Source organism: Pseudomyrmex gracilis, unplaced genomic scaffold, assembly GCF_002006095.1.
Source record: "Pseudomyrmex gracilis isolate BER0280 unplaced genomic scaffold, ASM200609v1 scaffold_13, whole genome shotgun sequence".
Taxonomy (NCBI): domain Eukaryota; kingdom Metazoa; phylum Arthropoda; class Insecta; order Hymenoptera; family Formicidae; genus Pseudomyrmex; species Pseudomyrmex gracilis.
In genome coordinates, this window is record NW_018020597.1 from 1 (window position 1) to 19941 (window position 19941).

The window sequence follows — 19941 nt, forward strand, 5'->3', positions numbered from 1 at the left end:
CTCCTCATATGATTGAAAATTCGCGATCCCCAAAAAATTCGCGACCTCCTCATATGATTGAAAATTCGCGATCCCCAAAAAATTCGCGATCTCCTCATATGATTGAAAATTCGCGATCCCCTCAAATTCCTGATCTTCTCATATGAGGGAGAATTCGCGATCCCCTCAAATTTGCGAATTCCTCATATGAGAGAGAATTTGTGAATTTCTCATATGAGGGAGAATTCGCGATCCCCTCAAATTTGCGAATTTCTCATATGAGGNAGAATTCGCAATTTCCTCAAATTTGCGAATTCCTCATATCAGGGAGAATACGCAATTACCTCAAATTTGCGAATTCCTCATATGAGGGAGAATTCGCAATTNNCTCAAATTTGCGAATTCCTCATATGAGGGAGAATTTGCAATTCCCTTAAATTTGCGAATTCCTCATATGAGGGAGAATTCGCAATTCCCTCAAATTTGCGAATTCCTCAAATGAGGGGGAATTCGCAATTCCCTCAAATTTTCGAATTCCTCATATGAGGGAGAATTCGCAATTTCGCAATGCGAAAATTTTTTATGAGGAAATATTCGCAATTGTGCAATACAAAATCATCTTATGAGGGAATAATGTCATTTTCGCTGTGGAATGTTATCTTATGAGAGAATAATTGCCTTTTCGCAAGATAAAATTATCTTATGAGAGAATAATTGATTTTTCGCAAGATAAAATCATCTTATGAGGGAATAATTGATTTTTTGCAAGATAAAAGCACTTTATGAGTATTTAATTATCTTTTTGCAAGATAAAATTATCTTATGAGGATTTAATTATCTTTTTGCAATATAAAATTATCTTATGAGGATATAATTAATTTTTTGCAAGATAAAATCATCTTATCAAGATAATAGTATGTTTATTTGTTTTTGGTCTTACCGATTTGATTCGACTCGACTCGATTCGATCAACCAACTAATCGGCTACGCGAAAAAGAGACAACAATAGATGCGATACATAAATAACGAATGAAAATCAAACTCACAAAATAGTGAGAGAGAGAAATGGAAAAACAACACGTGACTAAAGGCACGTGAGCTAAAAGGGTAAAACAGAGAATATTATACATATATAGTATATATGTAATATTCTATATCTATATATAATACAAACAGATACGCATATATGTATTTATACATATATATACCGTAATCACGTGACCGAAGTCAGTAACACCGCCGCGATCGCGCGGCCGAGGTCAGTGACCCCGATTCGATTCGGCTCGATCAACCAACTAACCAATCGGCAACGCGGAAAAGAGGCAACAATAGGTGCGATATATTCGACTCCAAACGTGCACTTCTCGGTCCAAATGCTTTTTTTAATATAGGATATAAACATGTATATTTATAAAAACAAAGATACGACAAGCATTGTGTATTTTCTGCTACTATCAATTAAAGAGATAAATTATAATTTGTATTGAAATTAAATGAGAACGGAGACATGTGACCAAAATGTAATCGCGAGTAGTCGAGAATTAATAGCGCACTCGGATACGTGGTTTCAATCTAGAATGCAGCTCTTTCCTGATGCACGTCTACACGTAAAATAATAGGATACGTCAAGCGCCGTTTATTTTACTCTAATGAGAGTAATTTTCTAAGCAAAAACCCAGGCCCTTAAGATTGCGATCGCACACCTGTTAGCGTCTCACTGACATCGACAATAATCAAATAAAAGAAACAACAACGAGATAAGATGGCCGGCACGAAATATTATCGTTGCCAAGTCGCGGCTCGTTTTGTACGTACGTCGCGCGTTGTGTGACTCAAGATTGCCCGACGATTAGAGCACACGACAGAGGCTTTAATTTAATCCTCCGAGTGTCTCGGGTCGCGAGAGTCGTAAAGGAAAACCGGTTGACTTGGAATTTGCATATAGGAAAGCCCGCGCAAGTGCTCCAGTGCAATGCACGCGAGCGACGCGACGCACGTCCGCGCCTTTGATCTTTTTTTTTCTCATTCGCGGTCTCGTCGAGACGCGAGACGAAAGTGTCTCTTTTTCTTTCTCTTCTTGCGCGGCCGCGTTACATTTTCTTTTCAAGTGACAATTCCGCGTCCAAAACGGGAATTCCGTGCTAATCGACATGCAGTAACCGCGCGTGCATACTTGCGCTACTTCACGCGACGGTTGAAGCAGGTCGTGTCGTCGCAGTTTCCACGGATGACGCGTGTCTCCAAGAGAGCGACACGCGACAAGGAAAATTCACAAGCGCGAAGTATATAGGAAGCGCGACTATTCGCTGAATATAAAATCACCAGGGTATAGCCGACCTTCGTCGATCATCCCAAACGGCCTACATTACAATGGAGTCATCCTGCTTGGCAATTGCAATTGATCTAGTCGTGCCACGTTCGACGGTGTCGAACACGCATGTGTCGCATGAAGATCGTTGAATGTAAGAGCGCGGAACGGAGACTAACAATTATTTACAATAAAGCTTCAACAACGCGTTGCGAATCGATTCTACGCGCGATAGTATCATCTTCGTTCTTGTACGTTCTCTTTTCCGAATACATTAGTATATTTCCAATAATAAATCATTAAACGACACTAGAAACTTGTTAAGTTTTTACTTGCTGGCTCTCTGAATGTTGTGCCAACAATTTTATTCATATATAAGTTATATAATATCTATTGTATTACGGTAATATATTCTATGAATTATATAATGTTCTTATATTTTTGTAATAATTACGTGTTAGAAAAAAATAATAATTATGATTACAATAATTATATATTATTTGTATTATATATATAACAAATTAAATTTTATTAGAATAAATTTATGTGATATGATATTTTTTATTCACATATAAAATTGTACACTTTTGTGTACAATTTTTATTTACACGTGATATACTGATATCGTGAATAAAGCGCGCAGTTTTGTTGTCGCAGCAATAGAAGTGATATGAATGCACATGAAAATCTCTCAGGAAGTACTTGAAAAGTACACGTACGCAGCGCGCGACCCAGTAAACTAGAATACTATTTCAATACACACGCAACGAGATTACGTGTGCGGGTGCGCGCGCGCGCGCGTGTGTGTGTGCGTATACTCTTGTTCGTACTTATTATACTTATCTTCCCTTCTTTGGCTCAATCAAGCGGAAAAGGGGTGGTGATCACCTGCGACACGCTGTGATTGAGAGATTGTTGCAGCATGAAAAAGAAGTGGCATTGTCTCTCTCCAATGTTGATCTTCAACAAATTGTGTAAATAAGAAGTTAAATAAAATTTATTGTCTGTTAACATACGATAAACCGGCGCGCCAGAAATACGCGCGTCTACAAAATCGATGCGCATTTTGTTTTTATCTGAAGTTTAGAAAATACATATCTCGACGAGAATGAAAGTTGCGGATCGTTCCCGTACGTGTGATTACACTTCGTGAAAGATTAGGTAGTAGACGCAACCTGTTACCCGACGCAACTCGTTTCGCGCAGCCTCATCAAGGTAGACCGGTAGAAATGGCGTAAAATGGAAAGTGACGTAATTTTAAAGTCTCTCCCTTGGATGCTGTCACGCGAGCGGGCGAAGACGCGAATAGCTTGGCCTCTCGCGCCCGTCATCACTTGTAGGAAAATGCGCTTCCCCACGCGAGACCGTGAGGGTCGAATGGTGATCCTGACCTTTTCTCCAGGATGCGTCAACACTCCGTCAAGGCTCGCGCGCGTTGCGAAAAACAAGTTGGCGTTAAGAAAGAAGAAGAAAAAAAAGAGGAAGGAAGAAGGACCGGACGATCTCTGTTGTCTCTTGTAGTCTTTGATGGAATATCTAATTACACAAAATTGCTTAATCACCACCGTGATTTTCTCAAATATGAGGAATTATATACACTGATGACGGTAATATCGACCGGCTGTTACTGCTACGCGCCGATTTTCCACGACCGAATCTTTCAGGGAACGTATTTGTTCTGACGCCGATGTAAAGCTTCGCACGAACAGAAAAAAGAACTCGAAGTGTCTTCTTCTCGCTATCGTGTACGTTGAAATTGCGTTTCGCGCATCCAATTCTCTCAGCTAATAATAGCAAATACAAATAGCGAGTCGTATTTCAAATTTATTTCCCCGCGCGTTCCGGATGGTATTATCTGAGTTATGTTCTTCGCGATAACGCATTTACACAGAAACGATTCCCGTTTGACCCCGCGCGCGCGCGCGCGCGCAAACGAACGAGCGCAGATCTCGCGCGCGCCATAAAGCCAGGAATTACCATTTCCTCGGCTCAGTCGTTCATATTTGTAGAAGATATTAACATTTTCTTGTTTCCGTTTTTATTTATTTATTTTTTTTTGCATGTATCGCAGGAAGGCTTATCGGGGGCGTAATTTGCATCGGAAATGTTTCGCGCGACACGCTCACCCGCTTATAACGGCTTACTTGCGCGACGCGGCTTAATTAAATTATCTTGCGAGACAGGATCGGTGACACACGTATATATATATATATATGTATATATCGGAACGACTGAAACGTACAAGCATAATTTTTCTGCAAAAACGTCGAGAGAGATGTGACACTTTTGGTAACGAAGACATAAAAAAAACACACATCGACCGTTAAAGACATCTCGTAATAAATAATGAACAGATGTCACCACGTGTATCACAAAACAGTTAATCAGCTGGGCGGCGTGTATGCGTAATGAGACAAGCACATGAGAGATTCCAGAAGATTAAGTCCAACGGAGGCGAGAAAAAAAGCGACACGGTTAACGGTAGCTCGCGGAGAGATTGGATACTCTTGTAAAGCGAGCTTTAACAGCGTGAATCCTCCCGATGAGTGATGAGTGAGAAGATGATCCTTTGTCGTGTTCAATGTCAATCTCGGTTGCGTCTATGCGGAGTTGTCCTGTCTCGTAAGAGGCTTTCGACTCATTACGAAAACGATTTCCATTTCATCAAAAACGTTTGCTTCGTTATTGCGAGAAGAAACGAGACCTGTCTCGCGTCCGGTGTGTCATCGTTTTACGAGAAGATTTTATTAATAACGGATGTTAGAGCGAGATGAAAGCACTTGTTTGTTTTGCTTGGCAAATGCAATCTGTGTTTTCAGATAAATTGGTAAAATGTGTAATACATTATGTATACATGGTATTTATAAAGAGAGATGGAAATTGGAGATAAATTGATATGCAAGGTAATGTCTTCTATCATTGTGAAAGCACGTTCATCATACAGATGGCTATCAGTGATTAATAGGATCTTTTTTGCCAAAGATCGATCGATCATGACCTTCGATCTTCTTCAAAGCGCGCTGATGATCCTTAAATTGATTGCACAATCTCCGATTAGGAAGGAGCAACTCGAGATCTCCGATTCTCGAGCGCTACGAAATGGATCGCGATATAAGCAATAATTAACATTATTGCAAATTCCTGTGCCACTTTCCTGTTGCATGCGCATTTAAAATGCTAAAACGTATTGCTTAAAAAAAAAATTTATTGAAAAAGAAAAAGATAATAACAAGTTTCGCGCGTACGCGTTTAAAACAACATTGCTCTCGGCGGAAAACACGCCGAGATGAATCGCGCGAAACCCATCATCATTATCGGCGCGAGGAGAGGAGTCGAGCCGATAAGTTGCGTTCGAGTTCGGCACGAATTGCCGAAAGTTAAAAGACTTCGTCCGCGGGCTTTTTGCTTCGATATTAACGGAACGGCGTTCCTGAATCCGGAGTCGTTAATCGATGTTAACCCCGGAGGGCCTTCTTCGAGCAGCACACAAGAGAATCGGAGGGGTAGGGGACTAGTACATATAAAGGAGAGAGCCTCGTGCTCCGGGGGCCCAGTACTGTTCAAAGATGCAGGCTGCTGGGATGTTGCGTGGTACCAGGGCCATCTCCCTTCTGGTGCTCCTGGTGCCTCTCATTGATTACGCTTGTGAGTAAGATTCAAAATTCCCGCCCGGAATTTTGCGTCTACGGTACTGCGATTGAGTGAAGAAAACCAGTGTTGTGCAGTGAAGATTGTAGTTAAAAATTATTTTTATAGTGCGTCACATTTTGAACAGACAACATCGCTGAAAGACACAAGACAAGACATAAAAAAAATACTAAACTTGATATAAAGTAGATAATAAATGATAAAACATCACTCATTACGAGAGATTATGTATGTCTTGTGTATATTTAAATTGCAGATATTACAAGGCAAATTAATCAAACGTTTAAGATATCTATAATGTTTTATGTACATGCCAGTTTAAGTATAAAATATTTTAATAAAATCAGAATTTCTCAAAAGAACGAAACAAGACATATATTAATTTTAATAAACTTCAAGTGGATTGAAAATTTCAACTCGTTTTAATTTTCAACAGTTCATTTACCGAGATAGCGTCAAAATTAAATAAGAAAATGTGTGTGTAAACTAATTATTTAGACTTATTCAAATAAAAACTAATTAAATAGAAAAAAATTACGAAAACCTATTATATCGTTAAGAAGATAAAAGTGCTTATACTTCAAATTAGCGGTTGCTGCTTGCAATCAATATATATATTATATAATATACAATATACGGTGGGATCTGAGTGCTCACACGCATACACACACACACACATACTCATATACACACCCAACTAATTCACGCTTCATCTAGCTAATCCCTATGCACGCGATTTAAATATCCGCATTGCTATCATAGGCAATAAGCTCGCCGTGCCAAGTGCGCATTTCCAACGCAATCCGTCCGTGTTAAAACACGTATAGTTTCTCACCGCCTGTTCTCAACCAGCGCATGTCCGATTTCTTCTAGATTCGAGCCCCCTTCAGTACCTACCCAACATCCCCGGATACATTCCCGTTTACGTAAGATATGGAGATGAACCGCTAGAGGAAATAAATCCCGAACTGGCCGAAGCTTTCGGAGAAACATCCAGTTCGGTTAAGGTAATTGATAATAATTTGAGAAATGTCTGTTTGAAAAAAAAAGGAAATCACACGAACAAAAAAAGAAAAATATCAACTCTTTAAGTTAAAAAACTTAACATATGTGTACGTAAATCGCAATGCAATTAATATATTTTTTTAATCATTCTGTCACACGACAGAGTTTGCAGAAAATAGATCGCACGCTCGCGCACGAGACCGACAACTTCAAAGATGATGATTTAAACGTGTTTTTGGAGGAGTCGAAGAGCAAGCACGCTTATCCGTTGCACGTTAGAGAAGCGGAAAGCCGTTCGTTCGCCAACGTCGATAGTGACGACTCTAACAAGCCAAAGCTTCTAACTATCTATACATTACCCGATGATAAAGAGAGCAGACCGCGCAGACGCAATCGAGAAAGAAACCGGATGAAAAGTTGGAAGCCCCCCGCGTTCAAGGTATATAATTAAATAATAATTTTGCAAATGATTTCGAAAACAAAAAATTTACAAAGCAATTCTGGCAAGAAATGCAAGTACAAGAGCAGAGGAATTTTCAAAGGAATTCTGAAAAGTTGAATACACACACAAATAATCAAGTAATGTTTGTTGCATCATGCGGATAAAGCTACATTGATGATTCAATAAATGCTCATCGCTTTGTAATTTTTTTACTATTAAAAATAAAGATTGCTTCACGTTGAATTGTGATCCACGAAGCGCGAATATTTTTTTCCGCGGAAAGAAATAATTGCTGATTTGAATATATTGCTTTTTCGATTTCTGCACATTTATCTCGTTTGACGTACGCGTAATCTGGCAGATGAATCTCTGAGTCACCTGATGTCGTCGTCTATGTCGTTTTATCGGCGACGCATTCATTCTTTATTTACGCATAATCAAGCCGATCCGCGGTAATTACAATGCGTAAAATAACAGCTTTAAGCTTATTGTTTATGTGTGTACGCGCGAACTATGAAGCGTGTAGTTTCGATCGGATTAGTCGTTTGATTTAACCTCCGCAACACAACTCCCTCCCGGGAGAGAGGGAGGGCTTTGAATAAGATATATAAAAGATAAAACCAGTTTGGAAGATATATAAGATATATACACGCGCTTGTAGGAAAACTTTTACGTGCGTCAATTCTCTTAATCAATATTCATAATGTAAATTATTAATATATCTATCTTATCATTTTTTTAATAACACAAGATTACACGTGTACTAGTTTGTCTTTTTTTTAGACACGAACTTTACACGCACGCATACGCGTGAAAAATTACTTTATAGGTCAGTCCGCTCTCGGATGAGGAAAAGGAGGAGTTGAAAAAGCTGGCGATCGAAGTCGAAGAGGAAGAAACCAAACCCAACGAGTTCTACTTTCCAAATTTTAAGAACGGCTCACCTGCACCGTCTGACAAAGCGCACAGTCGGCACAAAACGCTCGACTTTCTCGTGCCGTTAAAAGTGCAGAGTCCGTTCGACGACGATTCCTTGGCGAATCTGCCGGATATTCCGCAAATCACAGATCCGCCCCAATCCTCAGACGATGTCGCCACATCCGAAGATGATAAACAGGAACCGCCTGTCAAGCAACAACGTCCGTCCTCACTTTTATCCAATGTAGATAAAATGTCGCCCGTCGATCCGTTAGAAGACAGCAAACTCGACGAAGCTAACAGATTCGAATTCGGCGAAGAGAACCCATTGAGCAACGAAGCGAATCTGCCGAAAATTGATCAAACCGCGGAAAAACAACTTACAAAGAAAGTGCCAGAAATTTCCGACGACACCAATGACGTAACGAAATCTAACGATTGCGATACAGTTTCGTCTAAATCCAATAAAAAGGATTTTCCTGTTAAAGTGCAACGACCGGATTCAATTTTGTCGAATGTAGATAAACTTTCACCCGTCGATTTGCCAGACGAAAGCGAAAGTACACAGAATGAGGCGAGAAATTCTACGGAGTTGAGCGACGAAATGATAGCGGATTCCTGAAAATTAATTTTAGAACACAATTCTTTCGTAACTTATTTGTGTGTAGTTATATAATATCGCAAAGTTCCAAGTAGAAGCCATTTGCGATAACAAAATAAAAACATTTCTATTCATTTCAGTTTGCATTGTTTTGTCAAGATGTTCACGCTATTGTGGGGAAACGCAATGAAGTTCTCCCGATGTCTGCTTCTACGTTCGAGTTTGTATAGTTCAATATTGTAAATTATATGTTGACAAGATATATACGTTATTGTGTAAAGTTACTTCGGAACATTTTTAAAATAAAGAACTTTCTTCGACGCAGTTCCAATAGGTTCGCTTCCCGATATCTCGCTTTTTGCCAACAATATTTTTTCTTAGAGATAAAGATCCAATTCTTTATACATCTTTTAAAATATCTAACAGCCAGTATTTTTTAAATTAAAATACTTCAAAGAGTACAGTAAGATAAATAAAATATGTTTTGCCTATATTTTTTCACATGTTATATAATTTGGTATATACGTACAAAATTTATTTGCTAATTGATACATACGGTTGTCTAACATTCTAATTTGAATAAGACGGCAACTCCTCACTTCTCATCACGTGACACTTTTTAGTTCAATGTTTTTGAAAGCAGAGTGCGCGCATCGTGGCGGTATTGACTTATCTTGTAAAGGAGAGAATACGAGCAATTATACTTTCTTCTTTACTTTTTGCGTCTGTGTGATTAGTATCAAGAAGAAAAAGAAAAAGATAATAGAAAAAAAAAAATAAATACAAAAGAAAAAGAGAAACAAGTGCAATGATAGGACAAACTGGACTAGTACAAGTTGTACTATACTCAAGTGCTGAACGATGTAGTACTTTTCTCATTTGAAAATATACGGTTGACACAGCTTGACGATCGTGCATCATAATACATAACAATTGTTATTTATATACTTCTTTCGTGTGACATTGTGCGTTCCTTGATCGTATAATTAGATAATAAAAGATAGTAGTATGATATAATAGTAAGAAAAATAGTAATAAGATATAGTATGTAGTTTTCAAGGATACATGACGGAGTTAACGTAACAAAATATACTTTTGAACACACAGCTATTTTTGTTCGAACCTCTTTAGCTTAATGTAAATTATCATAAATGTCTTGTTAAGAAGAGAAATATTCTATGTAAATTGTGTTATTTACATTGTACAAGTGAGATATAACAGTGATGCGGTGTGATATAACCTCAAAGCTATATATCTGTAATATGTAAATATTTGGTTCCTGTTTTTAGCGTATCGTGATCTACACGATATAACTTAAACATGTCCGGACAACAACATTCTTATTTATCTGGATTTCCCAATGTACAGCAGTCTGCCATGCGTACACCACAAACGTTTGGCGGACAAATGGTTCCTAATTTAATATCTCATTCAACTGCACTTCAGCAGGGACCGCAGCAAGGAAGTAAATATATTTCAAAATAGTTTTAGGATTGCTTATATTTTCATAAATATAATCTTGTATTGCATATAATTTTCTTGTTAGTAACATATAATAAAAAATACGTACGTGTACATATTGTGTGTGTGTGTGTATATATAGGCTAGAATGATATACAATCTGTCTTTATTAAGGCATCCATCCTGAGAATTGAGACTCTTGAAATTTCGAGAGCTTCGAATGTTTTTGTTTACTTTTGATACAAAGACTTGTAAAGGATGGTTCCGGGAATTACACGAGACTATTTCCTTCTTTCTTATTGAAATATAACACGAGCACGAAACATATAATACACTATTTTACCGTTATAAAGTACAAATTGTATTGAATTTGAGTAATTTATAAAGTGACAACACCACTATTCCGTCAGTTTGATGCTTGGAGGAGTTGGCTTAAGGAGATCCATTTATGCGGACAATGTTGTAAATAAAACGTTCACGAAACATCGGTATAAGAATGACATTAACATTCAAACCTGAAAAACATCTTCGAATATTAATATAATACACCGCGGAAGTACCAATATCACACAAATTAATATTTCTAATAAAATAATAATTAATACAAAGGAGATAAGAAGTTTTATAAGGGATAAAATAAAACCACGGAAATCAAGATAAATGTTTTTTTTTATTTCAGATATGGTGAGCTCTCCAGAATATATGAGTGTTGGTAATGTCGGTCCTAATGCGATGGTAATGCCCAACTCTCAACAAATCTTAGCACAACAACAACAACAACAGCATTCTATCACAATGCAACAACAGATGCAGCAGATGCAACAGCAACAGTTGCAACTGCAGCAGCAGCAACAAGCCGCGATGGTTCAACAGAATACTCAAAATAGCAATCAAGTCACAACACCACAGACTCCGGTCCCACCTACTCAGCCGCCACGGCAGCAGCAGCAAAATAAGGATTTGAACACTGCCAGTCTATGTAAATTTGGACAAGAGACAGTGCAAGAAATCGTCAGTCGTACTTTAGAACTCTTTCAAATTCTCAAAGCGATTACACCACCAAACGGTACTTTTTTTTATGGCTATGACAAAAGCATCTCAAATATCTTCGTGTTTTTGAATACGTTATTTATAAATTTAGGAACGGTGCAAGGAACAAAGGCTGCAAATGAGAAGAAGGATAAAGTCTACGATCAGTTAAGAACGATAAAACTGATGTTCGCACGATTGAGAATGATATATGAAAAATCCAATGAGAATTGCCAACTGCAAGGTATGGAATACACGCACATAGAAAGTTTAATTCCACTGAAGGAGGAATGGGACATGAAATCTGATGAGAAAAAAACTTCGGAAGCTTACAGACTTATTTTCGAAGAGAGGAAAGAACTTGTGGATGTAAGGAATAAAAAACAATGTACATTAAGAAGCGTAACACACATTTGCGAATTGCGTTGCAAATTCTAATAAACATTTCTTTTCATTTCAGCAAGTTACATCGAGAAATAGACACATTAAAGAAATAATTGATCACTTAAGACGTATTATATCGGAAATAAATACGATGTTACATATGCGTCGATCTTAGATCTCTATATTTCCACAAAAGTATGTTATTTACATGTAATTTCGAAGACACCTCTTTATTTTTTAACAATAAAATATAATTCGTTATTGTGAGCCTCAAGTGTTGTGATTCTATTTCTTAAGTAGTGTTTTCTTTTAAAACATCAACAACAATGTCGTCAATATCTAAGTAGATAATATCGCTGCTTCGAAGAATGGCTTGTGGAATTTTTCCCATTGGCGTTTCTAAACTTTTTACAAAAATCTCTGAACAATCCACGTCACAACCTTTGAATTCACCTGATACGTGCGTATTTTCGTGTAAATAAAATTTTGTTTGCTTACCTATTTGAATAAATAATATTTAAATATCAGTATATAGTGCAGTATAGTTGTTTAAAACCAATTTCATCATCTTCGATTTAATTTTATTGAAAATGTCAGAATCTCGCATTAAAAAAAAAAAAAACAAATGTTCCTTCTGCATTATTAAATTTCATTTCAAATTACGAATTGTGTAGCGCTTATACCTACAAACAAAAGGTTAAATTTTTTCTTACCAACAATGCCAGTAACAACACGTAGAAACCGTTCGCGCAAAAATGCCCGTGCTCGTTGCTTCTCCAGTGTTGCAACTTCTAAATCGGTCGTATCTATGTTTGAGATCACGTCAGTCTCTTGTTCAGTCATTTTTTAAAACAGAAACGATTCGAGTTCTTTGACTTCGACTGACACCACGAGACTCGACTTAACAATTACAACACGTGAGACATGCGCGCGCAACCAAACGATTACTCGCGCCATATTTGAATTCTCTCGGCTTGATGGTCGATAATACTTGTAAAAATTAAAAAAAAACTGTACCTTTTAAAACCAAGTTTTTAATTGTTGCATTGCAACAAAGTAAAAGTTAATACGTGCTCGGACAATATTTAAATGGAAACTGTACTAAAAGCATTTGTAAAATTGCTTCTTGTAATATGAAAGTTTTGAAAACCGGTCGAACAATAACAAAGTAATCTTAATTGGATGTCCTATCGATAGCCCACATTTCCTATGGAAAATATCTCAATTAGTGAAGAAGCTTATAGAGAATAGAGATAATGTAGATCACCGCGCACTTATGTCGCATACTTTTAACGATTAATCTAACAAACACACTTTCTCGAGACCAAACATGAGGGCGACCCGCACCTTATTTTTAATTTCGCTTTAGTGTCTACGTCGTGTCGCCTCATTTACGTTCCGATCACGACGCGGTAACGATGGGTTCCCACATTATTTTCTTAATAGCCGTCATCGTATATTGCAGCGGTACAGAGAGAGAATTTTATATAACAATTTACTGTGTGATACATCACGTATATATTTCAATACTCTGCAGCTTACCCGATTTCTTTCCCGATTTTGACGAATCTTCTTGTGTTGCAGAGATACACAGTAACGCTCTTCCGACTTCCGTCGCCAAACCCGAAGACACCGTTCTCGCGGAGACACGCGACAGTCAGGTAACCGAAAAGAGATTTTTGTGGGAAAATCTCGATCCGTCATCGCGACGCCAACCGATAAAAAAACCTACGAAGATAGAAGAATCGAACAGTCCGAATAACGCGAGCGGTGAAATGCGCTCGAGAAAGTCACGATTTCTGAACAGTCTGGCCTTCCTGGCTGGTCTCAGCTTCGGAGGACTGGCCACCGCGGCATCGTCCACCGTGAAATCCATCGCCAAGCTTCCGTCTCAAGCGTCTTTGAGTTTGAATCTAAACGACGCCAAAACCTCGCCTTACATCGCCGCTTATTACAGTCCCGTGCTACCTTATCCCTTTATCTATCCCAGTTCTTTTAAAATCGTGCCGGTGATCGATCCCACGAGGCCCCAAGCGAATTTGCCCAACGATCTAACGGCGCAAGTGATCAGTGTATTCGATCAACAGCCGAACGACCTCGCCGGGAGCAATGAGGACTACGCGAATGAGGGAAAAGAACCCGAAAACAGAGCCGACGTTATATCGCAAGCTGAAGCCGATCGGAACGCGGAAGAGAAGGTAAGGATTTAATAGATCTCGCGCGCGCGCTGCGGTGAGCAAATAGAAATCAGAGCAGAAAGCCACGCGACGTTTTATCTCGACGCGCATCTCTCGCTCGGCGATGAGATGCGCGTGCTTTCTCAAAAATCGTCGACATCGACATTTTATTACTCGTGCGCCGATCGAGTCAATTGCACAAATACGAAAAAATAACGAAAATATATAACGGTTAATAAAATACATCAACTATAAATAGACAACGCGTCTTTTGTGTCGAGTGAGTTTATTTGTGTTCATCAATGCCGAGAACATTATCGCGAATGCTCGGACAATAACGTAACTACTTGCGAGACAGCTGTTTTCAAGATAACCGCAAGGCCGCGCGCGCAAGAATCGACGTTAGACGTGTCTGTTCCGTGTATTTATCTGGACCTGTAACGATATTACGAACCTAACTCGTGACAAGATAAATGCGCGTACACGTCGAGAAATATTATTTCATATCTATTCGATCTTTTGATTTATGTTACACTTTTATCGCGTTTATTTCATCAATGCAAGTTGCGTTTTACTTTTTTTCTCAACTTTCATTAGAAAGCGTTCTCCTGATATGTTATTTTGTAAAATCTAATGTTTTATTAAAATCTCTCAAACAGACGATGATACGCGGCTGCAAAGGGAGCCAACGGAAATATGACAGCTCCTCCAAAGGATCGAGCAGAGAACGTGAGAATTTTCACGTGGACGCGGACAGCTCGCGAGCGCTTTTCAATTTTAAAGTCAAGGCGAACATGACCGACGGCAATGCGAATCAGACCGCAAACACAACTACGCCTGCGACAACAAATCTGGTTGGAAACAACTCGCAAAATGTGACCTATTATCCTCCTTACTTTCCTTTCCCGGGATATTTCGGCGGTTATCCGCAAAACGTAAACCACGTGGATCTCACAACGAATCCGAGCGCGTATCACTACGGTTACGACCAGATCAATTATAACCCGTCTCACGAGCAGACTCATTTTTATCACGACGACAGATACAATGTTCATTCATCAAGTTCGCACTTGCCCGGACCGTACTCGTTCGGTCAGACGAACGAATACGTAGACGCGAACTTCGACCGATTGTATCACTCGGAATATCAGTCGCCGACGTATAGCGACGGTTTCCAACCCGTAAAATAAGTTTATCTATCATTTTCATACAAGAAAAAAAAATTAATTCCATTAAATTTTATCGAATACTGCAAAATAGGTCGTGTCTGACGATTCTCTTACCAAGAACCCTTTTGTTGCTCTGTTCAATTATATTAACATCCACACAAGAAACGGTTTAGAATTAATTAATTTCAATGTAAAGGTTGGGGGGATGTGTGTGCGTGTTTACATTTTTATAAGATTGTAATTCTTATTATGTATATTGCTTATATGTTTTTTGAAGTTTCTTATAAATACACGAATGTTTTTATAATTTTCTTATAAATACACGAATGTTTTATAATTTTGTTGTCTCATATTCATTGTCTGTCACATTTGATGCAGCGATTGCGATTCTGTAGTAACGTTACAAATGACACACCTGTAAAAGGCACACATTGCCCATCACATTACGAGAGACTGTCATTTCTCGCACGCGCGGAACATAATGGCGCGATGTTAATTTTTCATCAAGGGCACTAGCGCCCTTGATGACACAAGTCCCGTACAACACGTACGCGAAGAGACGTTCACTTACGTATGTACGTAATCTGCGTGGTGACTTGTTTGGACAATTGCTCGTGGAAGTGACACAGTTGTTCAGGACTGATTTGCGCACGAGCGATCAATACACGTATACATACATAAAAAAGAAATGAAATAATTTCGCTAATAGCATTCTCGAAAATTGCCGCGTTGATCGGCAATTTCTCATTAAGTGGAGGACCGACGACACGGCAATCGGAAATAAACGTCGGATAATAAATAAATGACTGTTCCGTCAGACTCTCTCCTTCTCTCTCTCTCGGCCAATTGGAACGTCGTCGCTTGCTCGCAAGGAAGAAACCTGTTTTATTTTCGGACGAGTTTGGAGGGCTGAGCTCCTCGTCTATTTCGAGAAGGCCGCCACTGCTGCGCTGGTATTGTATCTCTAGAGACTCGCCGGGTACTTTACAGCTTTTGCGAGTAATTTTTCTCAGAGAGCGGAGTTTTGCAAAAATATAAATCACCCCGGCGCTATCGAATCGCCGTGCTAACTGCGTGCGGAGTAGTTCCGCGAGTCAACGTAAATAAAAAGAATCCTCGCCGCGATCTGTACAAAACACCGACATTGTTTTTTTTTTTTCAAAATGTGCGAATGTTACTCGGAAAAATGACATGTAACAGTTGTAAATGTTAATTTATTGTTACATCGGAATAAACCCCCGCGCGCTCTAATAAATTACAAAAATAAACGAGTCGAATGAGACAGGCAAAAAAAAAATATCTATGTGAGCGTATTTTGTAGAGAAAAATCGAGAAGGGAGCGCACACTAATGCAATATGTAAATGCACGTACCCGTATATATTTACGTGTTGGCAATCATCGTTACTTTCGCTCTTTTTGCGCACAAACCTACGTAGTTCGTACGATTTCTTCGATAAGTCGCGCGCGCGGTAACCTTCGCGCGTCGACGAGTATATTCGCAAAACCGCGCTTTTACGAGCTTTAAGTGACCGAGTCAAAATCGCGAAACTCTGACACACACAACGCGCGATTACAGTAATTTTTCTCGATCGTTACACTCTCGTCGTGACGCGCGTGTGCATACGATACGCGAAACGGAACGTTGTCGTCGTGAGTCGTTCACGCGCGAATATGTGGGTGAGACCGATACGATAGGCGGCATTGCGTGCGTGATTGTGCAATAAACACGAGATAGGGAAATGATCGACTTCCTTCGCGGAAGTGTTGAGTTTTCTTTAAAAACGATGACGCCTATCGTTTGCCACGTGGCCGAGCGCGATTTAATGTCCGCATTTCTCCCGGACACACGTCGTAAATAATACAGTTTCGGAGCACATGGCTCTCTCGCGCTCGTACGCGCTCACGACAACGATATCTGCAACGTGTTTTCAACCGAATTACCGCACCAGGTAGGTAATTGAACAAGTCTGTGTTTGCCAGTTGACGCCGCCGTCACGTGATGGCCTTGTAATGCGAGTTTATTCATTGAAATCTGTTTTTTTTTTTTTTTTGTATATACGTCATTCTATAGACTAATTTTCGTGTGTGCGTGTGTGTGTTCCTGTACAGAACATAATATTTACAAAATATTGTTTTCAGTACACATTCAGGTTTAATTGCGTTTTCGGGGTCGAGAACGTATGTTCAAAAATCATGTGGAAGTGATTTCGGACGGGACGACGAAGGTGAATGAGACGTTTGGTGTTATTTTAAAGACCGGGGATCCGCCGATTGATCGCGCCATGTATCTACGAAATCAGACTAGATCGAGTCTCTTTAAATCTAAATATATACCGGGTGTCAGAGTTGAACGCCCTGGGATTTCCGGTCCTTGGCGTGCGCACTTCGCTTTTCCCCCCTTCCCGATCTTTTTTATTTTTTCGTGCTGGCACTTATACGCGTCTCCAGTATCCCCTTCCACCCTCTGCTGCGGGCGACCTCGTTTTTTTTTTTTTTTTTTTTTTTCAACGCGAAACCCAATAGCCCTGTATCCTCTAGGACACTCCAGGACTATTTCCTGCGAGGTTGCGTCGGCCGAGCCGGATGAGAAACCGCAAAATGTAAAGTTCCGTGCACAGTGCCCCGTAGCGACACTCGGAAGGAGTGTCACTATATACGTGTGCATTCAGACTTCTTTTTTTCACACGGCAACGAGCTATTGACTGATTAAGATTTTACTCTGCGTGTAATACATCCAATATCGTTGTCTCATAATATTTACATACATATATTTTGTTTTCACCGCAAAAGAATTTTTTATACAGTGGAAAAACCTGAAAGTTTTTACTGAATGGAATATAATTGGAATATAACTTAGACATTTCTTTTTCTCAAAAAAATGTAAAATTAAAAGTCTCATAAATACACACACAGAGATTTTACAACTTCTAAAAAAATAATTCTCTCTCGTAAAATTTAAAGAGACAACTCTTTTCAAGATTGTCGTCGGGACAGTTTTGTCGACGTCGAAATCAAATATTCTTCGAGATTTGTTTCTTCTTCGGAAGGGAAGCACCTACTCTACACTCGTCGCGGAACATGCGCGCCAATAAAATATCGCCCGAGTCGTACGCACGTGCGTCCACACACAGAAGCGAAACGGTTCGTTCGATGTGGTAAATGCACCACGGTCGGGTAAGAACCCTGGTTTTCATACAGGGGACGACAGAGGAGAGACAGCTGTGGGGCAGCTGGCAGCGCGTGCCACGAACCTATGGGGTCTCTCGTTCGAGCGACGACGATGATATCCTATATGCCATCGCGCACGTAACTAACGGCAGGTTTTCGAACACAATGCGACGTTCCCGACCGTCGTCTATTTCCACGACATCAAAAGAAACGTAGCCGGACAAGTACGAATTATCGCTCGCCTGGTTACTTGCGCCGCCGGGAACTCGTGCAATAAAATTGTTTACGACTAGTCTACGATAGTAATTTCTTTGCGCAATGCCTAGAACAAGTATCGACGAGAATGTCTTATGAATTTTCATAGAGATATTAACATAACTCTTTTTCATATAACTTTTCTTGTTAATGTAATTTCGATTGACGTGATCTCACACTGACGTCTATTTGTTTTTTTTTGCATCAACAAAATTTTATGAGGAAAATATATTTATTATAAATTAACGCAATATAATATATTTAACAGATTTTGTGTTTTAAGCATACAATGATCATAACAAAAGTATTGTTTAACGTGATGAGTTCAATTAAAAAATTCTCAGTGATGTAATTTTGACAAAACAATACAACAAATGTCCCAAATACAGAAGTCCTTTGTATGTTTTACGATTCAAGATAAAAATTCGCTTTCGGTGTACTTTGCGACATGTAAGGCATGTGCGGAAAGGTGGGTTTTCTTCGCGAGGTTTTCACCGGCTCGCGCAAGAAAAAGGATCAGCGAGTTCAAAGCTTTCGGGGGAGCGTTTCAAGCGAACATCTGCCGTCCGTCGTCTGCAACGATAATTCGAACAGCTGATGCTCCTCCGCGAACCGCCTTGCCTGGTGAATCCTGCTAGAGGATGGTTCGCTTTGTTGTCCATTTGTAGGAGAACTTCTTGCAGGACAAAGAAAAGATTTATTTTGGTTTCTTTGCCACGTAACAAAAAATCTGTTCGATTATTTTCATAATAATTGATAAAGAAATTTAAATGTATGGTTTATCTGTTGTGAGATATTTTTTAGAAAAAATATAATAATATAAAAAAAAAGGTTTTAACGTTTTTTACACGTGTGTGTGTTTTTACCTTTTTTTATACGTATAATACCAATTGTTTTTCGGTGACAACTAATGTGTAATACAGTGTCGCGCGTGTGATCTAGTAAATTACTAGAAGTTTCACCAATTGGCACACAATAGTTTCTAGTATGCGTAGAACTGTGTAAACGCGGCGACCTTTGTTGAAAACAGTCTGTCTCTTTAGGTATTCTCGTAATGATTTGACACTTCGTTCGGCAGAACAGAAATTGCAATAAGATTCAAAATCGTACGTTCGATCAGTCAGAAACGGAAAACGCATAGATGTTGCAAATATAATTTTATTACAATTACATAAATAAATCGTCCAATTTTTAATAGAGAAAGAAAATTTATGAAAGAAGAGAACTCGCGTGATTAATTTAGAGTCCTTATCGTACGAACCGCACACACACATGTCCGGGGACAATCGATCAAGTCCGGCAACAAGTCATTACTCCGTATCTCTTGAGAAAGCATCTCTCGCCGTGGAACAACCAGCGCGTCAAAACATCGATCGATCCCACTTTTGAATTTCAG

At 39.2% G+C, this 19941-nt stretch overlaps 5 protein-coding genes across 7 annotated transcripts; 4 read left to right on the top strand and 1 right to left on the bottom strand.

The window, feature by feature from the left end:
* Positions 1–5823: 5823 nt before the first annotated feature.
* Positions 5824–9221, top strand: LOC109863813. Its single transcript, XM_020444391.1, has 4 exons — positions 5824–5932; positions 6809–6942; positions 7104–7379; positions 8212–9221. The coding sequence occupies exons 1-4, from the start codon at positions 5854–5856 to the stop codon at positions 8920–8922; spliced, it is 1200 nt and encodes a 399-aa protein (XP_020299980.1). The 5' UTR covers positions 5824–5853; the 3' UTR covers positions 8923–9221.
* Positions 9222–9432: 211 nt separating this feature from the next.
* LOC109863814 (mediator of RNA polymerase II transcription subunit 30) lies at positions 9433–12043 on the top strand. 3 transcript variants are annotated; one of them, XM_020444392.1, is made up of 5 exons: positions 9433–10108; positions 10191–10366; positions 11042–11428; positions 11504–11760; positions 11852–12043. In XM_020444392.1, exons 2-5 carry the CDS (start codon positions 10222–10224, stop codon positions 11948–11950), a joined length of 888 nt encoding a protein of 295 aa, XP_020299981.1. In that variant the 5' UTR covers positions 9433–10108; positions 10191–10221; the 3' UTR covers positions 11951–12043. The 3 variants fall into 3 exon arrangements, with proteins under 3 accessions (XP_020299981.1, XP_020299983.1, XP_020299982.1); XM_020444394.1 differs by having other exon boundaries at positions 9433–9920; XM_020444393.1 differs by having other exon boundaries at positions 9435–9866.
* Positions 11935–12675, bottom strand: LOC109863816 (gem-associated protein 7-like). The gene is made up of 2 exons (XM_020444395.1): positions 12489–12675; positions 11935–12273 (listed from the first exon to the last, which is right to left on the bottom strand). The coding sequence occupies exons 1-2, from the start codon at positions 12616–12618 to the stop codon at positions 12068–12070; spliced, it is 336 nt and encodes a 111-aa protein (XP_020299984.1). The 5' UTR covers positions 12619–12675; the 3' UTR covers positions 11935–12067.
* A 475-nt stretch (positions 12676–13150) lies between these two features.
* On the top strand, positions 13151–15433 carry LOC109863812. Its single transcript, XM_020444390.1, has 3 exons — positions 13151–13242; positions 13360–13973; positions 14612–15433. Exons 1-3 carry the CDS (start codon positions 13194–13196, stop codon positions 15140–15142), a joined length of 1194 nt encoding a protein of 397 aa, XP_020299979.1. The 5' UTR covers positions 13151–13193; the 3' UTR covers positions 15143–15433.
* Positions 15434–16537: 1104 nt separating this feature from the next.
* Positions 16538–19183, top strand: LOC109863818. The gene is made up of 3 exons (XM_020444399.1): positions 16538–17071; positions 17262–17347; positions 18963–19183. Exons 1-3 carry the CDS (start codon positions 16998–17000, stop codon positions 19181–19183), a joined length of 381 nt encoding a protein of 126 aa, XP_020299988.1. The 5' UTR covers positions 16538–16997.
* The last annotated feature ends 758 nt before the right edge of the window (positions 19184–19941 follow it).